This window comes from Triplophysa dalaica, chromosome 15 (genome assembly GCF_015846415.1).
Source record: "Triplophysa dalaica isolate WHDGS20190420 chromosome 15, ASM1584641v1, whole genome shotgun sequence".
Classification (NCBI taxonomy): domain Eukaryota; kingdom Metazoa; phylum Chordata; class Actinopteri; order Cypriniformes; family Nemacheilidae; genus Triplophysa; species Triplophysa dalaica.
The window spans coordinates 553,153-563,218 of record NC_079556.1 but is presented as its reverse complement, the minus strand read 5'-3'; the positions used below and the strand labels follow the sequence as shown (position 1 = coordinate 563,218).

Below are 10,066 nucleotides of genomic sequence, written 5' to 3'. Positions count from 1 at the left end.
GCCAAAGCACAAGATTAAATATAAACATGCAGAAATACAGATTAAGATAAAAAATAAAATAGAATAAAATTAAAAGTATATAAGTAAAAATCTATATATATACATCTCAATATAAACAGAAAAACAGTTTTAATTAAAGTTCTCAATGAGGGTGACAGTGTCAGTTTGTGTTTGTTGTCCTCTCTCTCTCTCTCTCTCTCTCTCTCTCTATGTCTGTCTCTCTCTCTATCTCTCTCTCTATGTCTGTATCTCTCTCTCTCTCTCTCTCTCTCTCTCTCAAGATTCAAGATTCAAGATTCAAAGGAGCTTTATTGGCATGATAAAAGAAAATTTACATTGCCAAAGCACAAGATTAAATATAAACATGCAGAAATACAGATTAAGATCAAAAATAAGATAGAATAAAATTAAAAGTCTATAAGTAAAAATCTATATATATATACATCTCTCTCTCTCTCTCTATGATTCAAGATTCAAGATTCAAAGGAGCTTTATTGGCATGATAAAAGAAAATGTACATTGCCAAAGCACAAGATTAAATATAAACATGCAGAAATACAGATTAAGATAAAAAATAAAATAGAATAAAATTAAAAGTATATAAGTAAAAATCTATATATATACATCTCAATATAAACAGAAAAACAGTTTTAATTAAAGTTCTCAATGAGGGTGACAGTGTCAGTTTGTGTTTGTTGTCCTCTCTCTCTCTCTCTCTCTCTCTCTCTCTCTCTCTCTCTCTCTGTCTGTATCTCTCTCTCTCTGTATCTCTCTCTCTCTCTCTGTCTGTATCACTCTCACTCACTCTCTCTCTCTATGTCTGTATCTCTCTCACTCTCTCTCTCTCTCTCTCTCTCTCTCTCTCTCTCTCTCTCTATGTCTGTATCTCTCTCACTCCCTCTCTCTAGACTATTTCAATCATATGTATTTTATAAAAGTTTTTAATTTTGTTTTTTTCAGTTGTTAAAATGTTTGTTTAATGTGTTCAAAGTTTCAAACAGATGATCTGTTGATGATGGACAAACCAGAAATCAAATATTTCAAATAGGCCTACATGTATATCGAAGTATTTATTCATATAAAAATATTTGTGTGTCACGTTTAGCTTAAAGCGTTCATTTGTTTTCTTATAAACATAAATTCCTCGTTGTTTATATTGTCTAGCGTCATTTATTGACATTCATCATTTTTCGGGGAGCCGATAACCTCCAAATACTGTTTAGACGTTTAAATACAACAGTATACTATATACTGTCTTAGTATTTTCTTTTATAGAAAGCTGTTAGAAAGACAAAATATGTTTTTAATTGTTTATTAATATCATATTAAAAGACAAAAACAAAGAACTAGCATAAAATGCACTACAGCTTAGCAGAGACTTTCAAAAAGAGCATATTTCAAAGAACAATGAGTGTCTGTGTGTGTATAAATCGTGTGTGTTTCAGGTTAGCTGGCCACTTCTGAGATATGGTGGATGTTGGAGAGGGTGAGCTGAGCTTCTTGTGTGGGATATGAGTTTCTGCTCCGCAGCCAAAGTTTCCCAAAAACTCCTGTGATGAGGATCAGGATGAACAGAAGACCACCAAGAACAAACGTCTCCACAGGGGGCATATCTAGACCTGAAACAGACGTTCAACTGGGCTTTACAACTGTTCAGTATATTCTCATGATCGAGGTAAAACTAACACGCAACACATCAAACACACAACTTACTGTGATCAGTATTCTCTGTGTCAACACTGAGCCTTCTGATTGGTCCGTACGAGACCGTGTGTGATGATGCAACCTCCCTGCGCGTTCGTACTGACGCATCCTCATCAGTGCAGTTCTGTCAATCATTGAGGGGTTAATGTTACGACAAGGAAAAAATAACATTATAAAGAATAAAGCAGACAAATATGACAAATCTGTCAGAAAAATATTAAGATAGCTCTAAAGTGGGAATTTCTTTGCATTTCAGATTTTGTGAAATATTGAGATGTGTAGTCAAAACATTACATACACAGCCAATGCCATTTTATAATACCCAGGACGTGTCCTAATCAAATAAAAAAGAAAATGCAGATAACACATTCACGAAAGAAATGATAGACATATTATCGCTCTTAGTGCCTATCCAGTCTGAGAAATGAACCGTTTCCTAATGTGGGACACTGAAAAGTCTCTGATAAAAGGTCAATCTCTCCTTGATTTAATAGTAAAATGCTCTTTGTTATGGAAGGTTGAAACATGGAAAATGGAACATCATCAGACAAATAATACAATAATGCATTTATTATGTATAAGGGATAATGTTCAGGCAGCTGGTTGTTATTTATTTCGCGATAACAGTCGGCTGCTTGTACATTATCCCGCGGTTATCATGGCTACTTGCCACATGAGAAATAACTGGAGATAAAATATGAATTTGAAATATTTGATAAGCTCCGAATGCAGACCTTCCAACATATCTGTAATTATTAATTACAGTATTAGCATTCTAATATTACCAAAACTATATCAAATATATAAACCCCAATATATTGCCTCACCACACATTTTTGACTGACTGAAGTAGTGTCCCAGATTAGGATAATCATACTGTCCCACTATTAGAAACCACATGTCCTAAAGTGGGACATCAGGAAATTTGATGTTTATACATACAAAGTTATACTACATTTTGACGGACGCACATTTCATAAGCACTTCAGACCAGAAAGTAGCAGGACTGCTTCATTTAAAATGAATTTATACTCCTTAATATCAAGTTTGTCAAAACATGTCACTGATCTTTGGTTGGTCTTCACATCATGTGCTTTTTGTTTGTTGATTGCTCCGCTCTCGATTATGACTGGACATCTGAGAGGTCATGTGATTTTGATCACAAGACACAACAGCTTTGACTAACCAATAGTTTTACTGTCATTCATTTATTTAGGGGGCGGAGCTACAAACATTACACTTCACCCCACTAATATCTTATTCTTGATTGATTATTGTATATAAGATTTATTGATCTCATTGAACTCCAAAGGGTTTTAAAGAACAGTTTTGATTTTTACTAGCATCATTTCTTCACCATTTTTGTAAGTTTTGTTCTGTTTTGTAGGTGTCAGTGGTGACTTACAGGCTGGCATGTTCCTCCTGTGTTGTGACAGATCTGAATGTTGCAGTGGAGGAAAACATCCGTGTAGGAGCTGCCAACAAATTTAAACATTTGTATCCTGAAAAAAGCCTCCGGGCCTTGACCGTTCCTCATCACGTCCAGCGTCTGGTCATTCCGTAACACCGGACAACTGATTTAAAGAGAAAGGTGGGTCCCATTTATATTTGTAGATTACGTTTGGGAATGATTTTGAGTTGAGCTCATACAGTCAGTGATTTCTGGAAGGTGAGAATCTGAGTCTGTGTTGTCAAGGACAGGCACAGCTGTTATACTGAAATGCACACGGCCGCAGATTAAAGTCACGTGACTTAGGCTGCATACTTTATGTCGTCCCTTAGCAACAGTTTCATCGACATGTCCCGACAACATCCTCTGAGACCGATGGTGATAATGACTTAATGAAGTATTTAAACTCAACTGAAGGACAAATGAAGCTGTACTCTGTACAGTGATCTGTACTGGTGAAACTCGGCTTATAAACAAACTATATTAAGTGAGAAAGTGCTTACAATTTATGTTTAAAGCTGGTTAAGGTAAAGTCTCCTTCCCACAATTCACAATGAAAACATTTTATAAGGTAACAGTGTTTTATTATTCGAGCTGTCGGGCAAAAAATGTCAGTTTCTCACTAAATGTCATTGATGACTTCAACACACATTAAATTAAGTACATTTCATTTTAAGTTTCAAACAAAGATGGCGCACTTCCCAAAGTTAAGGATAAAAGTACTTTTATATACTCAAATATAACATTCAAACCAAGTTTGTGTCCTTCTAAAAGCCAAAAATGAATGTGCCTATATGTCAATGTAACACAAATGATTAAAGCAAGTCATATTTTAGAAGTGTGACAGAAGACATTAAGAGACTCCATTTTGTTATCAGCATTTCTGCATGTATTCAAGTGTTTGTTGAAAGATTAAGAGAACACAAAGACGCATAAAAGTCTTATTCCATCATATATTCATTTTTGAAGTGATCCAAAAAATACATGTTAAAACATTCAGATTAGTGTTGTTTAACACGAGTATAAACTTCTTAACAGTATTCAAGCTCTGCTAACATTTGATTATTTCAGCAAAATTTAAAAAATGTGGTCTCCGGTTTTCGATAAAGATTTTATTTGTATTTGAGTTGCATGACTTGAGTATGAATTTGCTATAATATTGGACAGTATGTGCTGTATTAATATTGGAGGGGAATGACATTGTTAAAATGAAGCAGTGCGTGTCAAGAGGGGCGGACTGGGAAGCAACTTCGGCCCAGGATTATTTGGCCAACATCGGCCCTTGACCAATTCTGTTGTGTGTAACGTGTGCATTGCGTCACATGCATACGTATCCGATTTGCTAATGCCTTTACGTTGCGCGTATTCGCGTTTATAATACGTCCGCCCCTGGTCATGGCGTTCTGGTATTTGACAGAATGTCCTACAAGGCAGTCCGCCCCTGGCTGTCAAACCATCGCAATAGAAATATCCACAAACCTTTCTCTGATGAAGATGTATTGAATGTTGCTGTAAGGGTCACGGGTGGGTGTGGCCCAACATCTCTCCACTCTTAAAAACAGATTCGCTGGAACCTGCGAGAGTCCAAAAAGATTTGTCATTAATAATCATGCACAGTTTAAACATGGTCTTGGTCAAAAAAGATTTACTGCGAGACAGATATTGAGCCGAATATTGAGGACAGACAGACAGAAATGTTCTAGTACTCTATTGAAATTTGGCATGGTAGCATTACTTGAACTGTTTTGTCCTCTGGATTAATTTACTACCCCTGTGTTATTCTTGTGAATGAAAGTGCAAGCAGACAGCACGGACTACTAATTCTTAAGAAAACCTTCAGAAAGCAAACATTCCCACAGGACCAGACGTTATTTTAAACAGAGACTTAAGCTATAGAAAGCTTCAATTCTGTCTAAAAACAAAGATAACAAGTAAGCAGGGGCGGCTTTCTTAACAGCTTGTGGTGTGTGTATTCTGCTCGACACAAACCATGTAAACTTTGACATAGATGTTGTCCTCGAGTGTGAGAGAAGGAACCGTGGTCCATTTATCCTGAAACTCTTCATCTTTATACAGCAGCATGGAGACGGAGAAATTCCCATCTTCTGTGTTGAGAGTGATTGTCCTGCGGGGCGGTGAATGTTAAAAGGTTTACTGAAGAGGCTGAATGTTGAATGGAACTCCAGGGCTTTCTTTTTGTGTTTACGTTCAAATAAATAATTAGCGTGAGGCTAATGAAGTGCTACTGAAAGACATGAGATGAGCTTTGAACCAAGAAACGGAAAATTCATTAAACCGGTGATGTCATGAGCAGTAAAAGTTCACCTGACATCCACTCGGATCAAGTTCTCGCCGTTTTGCTGCTGGACCATGTAGTTCAGGGGGTATCGGCAGCCGAATGTGATGTTGATGTAGCTTCTGGTGATGACGTCAGTTTCGTTGTTCCGGATGGAGTTGGTGAACACGATGTGAGTATCGTCTGATGCCTAAGGGACACAGGATCTATCAGCAACCTCAGTAACCGTACAAATGAACCAACAAAATGTCAATATTGTAAATGTAAATAAGTAAAATATAGTAAAAACAAGAGATGCGCTGATATATCGGCCAATAATCGGTATGGGTTGATAAAAGCTCATTTTAATACTATTGGCCGCTGGTTTGAAAGCAGACGATGACCAGGGGCGATATAGCCTGTCAATCAAAATAGGACTGAAAAATGAATGAATTTGTGCTCTGTGTATAGAAAATGTTAAGGGAAATCAACAATTTGACGTTCAGTATTAAAAGTCATTATGTGCGTTTCTAACATTCACACAATTAAATTTATACAGGTTTGGAAATACCAGAGGTGATTAAATAATGACCGAATTTTCATTGTTTCATTCTTTAATGTGAGTAAATACTGTATAACCTCCAAACTATTGGTATCTGCAGATTATATCACTCTGAATAATGGGCAGAGAAATTAAGTACCAGTGCATCTCCTGTAAAAATACTGTATGTAAAAGACAGACCCAAAAAACGTTCATGTTGTTGTCACACAGAATCGTTTGTTTTAAGATGAATTGTATTCCACGTTTCATTAATATTCACTTTGGTCAGGCTAAAGACTCAAAATCTAATTATGAGATAATGAGCGTCAAAGTTTGATCTCAACCATTCATTTCTGTCTATGATTCAGTCAATATTGAAGACATCAGGGTTATATTGTCACAAAATGTTCTGTATGCTATTTAGGATGGTTTTATGTAAAAACTGTAAATCACCCAAAAATGACTTTAGCTGTGTTTTCACAGGCAGGGTCACACATGTTCCTCAAACCTCAAATAGTTTTCAAGCCTTTGACCTATTCTAAACGCTCAACGATGTTTGTCTTTTTGTTTTTTAACTTCTATACTGATGCATTTTGTCCAATCTAACTAGAACCCGATAACATCTCAACAGTTTAATAACGTCCAGTTTACATTTACGGGCCAATAAACGTATAAGCTAAAGGGCAACACAAGGAAGCTCGCTATCGAAGGGGCCAGACTACCCCCACCACATCTGGTAAAACAAACTTTATTGCCGTTTTATCTCTCCGACCTTCACATGTCAACAAACACGCTCACAACAATGCGTGTCACGTCTAGACACAAATGATGGCCTTTTTTTGTTTACATTTACGGACAGTTCACTCAAAAATACTCATGTCATTCCAAATCAGTTTAACTTTATATCTTCTGCAGAACACAAAAGAAGATATTGGGAAGAATGTTGGTCACCAATAACACCAGCTTCTGTTGACCACCATTGTGTGGAAAAAAATGATCTCTTCGTGAGACATGTTTTTATAGCTCTTATGCTTTTCGTTGTCCTAATGTTTGACCCAATTGCTTCCATTGTTTACCCAACTTGTAAGTCGCTTTGGATAAAAGCATCTGCTAAATGACTAAATGTAAATGTACAAAAAATATCTCAAAATATCTTCGTTCCTCAGAAGAAAGAGTCATATACGGTTTACAACCGCACAAGGGCGAATTAATGATGACAGAATGTTTATTTTTGGGTGAATCTCTAACGGAAGTAGATTACTTAAACGCAGCTGATTTTTCCCATATTGTCTAACCTTAAAACAACAACCAGCAGGGAATCTATCCCCTCTCGATGCTGCGTTAACCTTTTACTGGCTTTACATGAAATAATCCTGAGAGAATGCTGAGAGCGTCTCTCAACGAGTGCAGATTTATGTGTGCCGGAGTGAAGCTTGTCCTCTGGGTTGTGGTTGTGCTGTTGGAGGCGGCTGTAGAGCCAAATAAAAGAAGAACTATAAAGTACGACGCTGAATTACGGCCGGCCTATTCACCGCCGCTGAAAACACGCTCATCATTTCCATATAAATCAGGATAATTTAGAGCCACATGGACGTTTGCCCCCACCTCTCTCCCACAGAGCTCTGAAAGCACTCCGGCCAGCCTATTTGGAGGGACTGAACAACACTCCACATTTGCATTTTGGGAAATAAATAAATAAAATTATGCCTGAAAAGGACATCAAACCCACTCGTAATACAATGCACATAATGATGAGAACGATATGGCAATAAACACATTTTATTTTATTATCAGGATGGTTTAAACGGTTTGAAGCACGTGGGCCGTGCAGCCTATGAAGAGATTGTAAAACGTGAGAATTTATCGTTTGTATTTTTAAGTCTCACCGCAAAAGACGCCTCATTTGTAGCTGTTCTCAATGCGACAACAGTTTACAAGCTTTTAAAGAGTCTTTAATGTTCTGACACGTATGCGACTTCTTCACTCCCAGAGGTTTTAAACGAGTAAATTTATGATTATACACATTCCACACAATCTTGTTAAGGAGACGAATGAGATTTACCATAATAGTGCCGCAGTCTGTGAGGTTGGCCTTGATGCTGAAGATGTAATCGTTCTCGACCTCGACACCTCGGCATTCAGGATTGTTCAGATGCAGATCCCAGACCTGAGGAGTGATCAGACAAACGAGTTTAAACTATGATTTATCGCCCTTGACTTGGTTTATCTATCAAATGCAAACGTACATAAATAGGAGGGTCCTTGTTTAGAAAAAACGCACTAGGAATGGTGACCTGCATCTGCTCATTGGTGCAGATGACAGTCTCGTTGAGTTCTGCGTGAAGAACAAGAAATCATGAACATCACAGAAAATACAGTGTAAAAAATGACGATGCATCAGTTTAAGTAATGTAAAATATATGGTCATACATTTCAATAAGTCAAAATGCAGAATAGTTAAAGGGATACTTCACCCTAAATGTCACCCTTAGATTGTTAAAAACATGTGTACGTTTCTTTGTTTTGCTGAACACACAGGAAGAAATTTGGAAGAATGTCAGATCTCATCCACCATTTACTGCTATAGTAAGGAAACAAATACAATGGGAGTCAATGGGGGGCGAGATTTGACAGTCTACTAGATGTCTTCATGTGTGGTCGGCAGAACAAAGACATTTATGTTTGGAACAATACGAGTGAGTGAACGAAGACAGGATTTTCATTCCTTTAATTAAAAATGATTTGATTTGACTTTAAAAATTGAAAGTTAAAATAAGACAACCAAGACAACTCTTAATGTTTTTTCATTGCAAAAAGAAAATAATCACATGTTCCGTTTTGATACTTTATACAACAGTGTTTGAATATTACAGACATAGAAAATATAATTAATACGATTTTAATATATAGACTGTAAAAGTTGATCAATACATCAACAAGATATGTGTATACATTCACTTTTTAAGAGTCTAGCTCTTTATTAAAGTTACAGCAACCCATCTTCAGTCAAGACAGAAAGGACTTTATTATACTTTATTTAAGACACATTTTTACAGTGTACTTTTATAATAAAATAATAAAACTACAAAAATGGCAACAGTAGGAAGTAACAAAACCTGCAAAACTTGTATACATTTAAAAGCTCTTTAAGATTTATTTCACTTAAATGTGCTTGTTTACCGGTATATATCTGCCATAAGTCTGTATGTATAATTGAATATATTTATGTCTTTGCAGGTGTAAAATCAGCCTTACCGTCTTCATACTGCACAGCAGAAGTTGTCATCCATATCGAGACCAGAGACCACATCAGCACGGTGACAGGTGTCATCTTTACCGGAGATCCTGAAACGTACTTTCCAAACCTTCAAGCGTTTCCTGGGAATCTTCTCAGTTACCTCCTGAGCTAGCTGTCAGACGCAGTGTTTTCCGTCAGTCCGGCCCTTGGATGCGCAGCTCTAATGAAGTGGGAACCTCCACCAGCTCTGGAACACAAGCTTGAATGATGTTCTCCCCAACAATGAGATTCCTCACATGAATGGAACGGGTCGAGGGAGTTCCAAGGTAACAACCACCAACTAGATTTGGGAGGAAAACACTACCGACATCCCACTTAGCAGACGTGGTACTGTACTGTCCTGTGCGTCGGTCGACAAGGAGTTTGTTTGTCATGCAAAGGGTATGGAGGAGCAGGGGTGGCGTCGGGTTTTATCCCACTCTTTTGTCCGAGCGGGTTTTTAAAGGCCATGGCAAAAGCTTTACTGTTTCGGGAACCCCAATGACTGTCTTGAATAGAAATCCTGTCACGTTGAGTCAAGGACAGTTCACTGACACATGATGGATTGATGTGTTTAGGACTGTGTTTGGACAGAGAGGCGGGTTTATGGGAATGAGGGAGTGTTGGATGCCAAATTCAAAATGATGCTTTTGAGATCTATGCATGAAAAAGAAAATCTAAATCTGTTAGTTACCTTACGAAGGACCAGCTTTGAGAGAATCAATATAAATAAACATCAATATATTACTGTATACATTCAATAAATAACACCACTTTAGTGAATAAAGGAGATGTAGTGGTTCATTTTCTTCTATTGAC

At 37.2% G+C, this 10,066-nt stretch overlaps 1 protein-coding gene across 1 annotated transcript; it reads right to left on the bottom strand.

The window, feature by feature from the left end:
• Positions 1–1,430: 1,430 nt before the first annotated feature.
• On the bottom strand, positions 1,431–9,861 carry si:dkeyp-110a12.4 (pancreatic secretory granule membrane major glycoprotein GP2). Its single transcript, XM_056768532.1, has 9 exons — positions 9,226–9,861; positions 8,217–8,305; positions 8,033–8,137; positions 5,480–5,640; positions 5,144–5,279; positions 4,634–4,728; positions 3,110–3,278; positions 1,714–1,828; positions 1,431–1,619 (listed from the first exon to the last, which is right to left on the bottom strand). Exons 1-9 carry the CDS (start codon positions 9,299–9,301, stop codon positions 1,447–1,449), a joined length of 1,119 nt encoding a protein of 372 aa, XP_056624510.1. The 5' UTR covers positions 9,302–9,861; the 3' UTR covers positions 1,431–1,446.
• Between the last annotated feature and the right edge of the window lie 205 nt (positions 9,862–10,066).

Excerpts from the sequence above, each read along its gene's own strand:
- si:dkeyp-110a12.4 (XM_056768532.1), bottom strand. The coding sequence starts at position 9,301 with ATGACACCTGTCACCGTGCTGATGTGGTCTCTGGTCTCGATATGGATG. Across the intron at positions 8,306-9,225 it reads TGCTGTGCAGTATGAAGACG|AACTCAACGAGACTGTCATC; the intron begins GTAAGGCTGATT and ends TTCTTCACGCAG. Across the intron at positions 3,279-4,633 it reads TACATCTTCATCAGAGAAAG|TTGTCCGGTGTTACGGAATG; the intron begins GTTTGTGGATAT and ends TCTTTAAATCAG.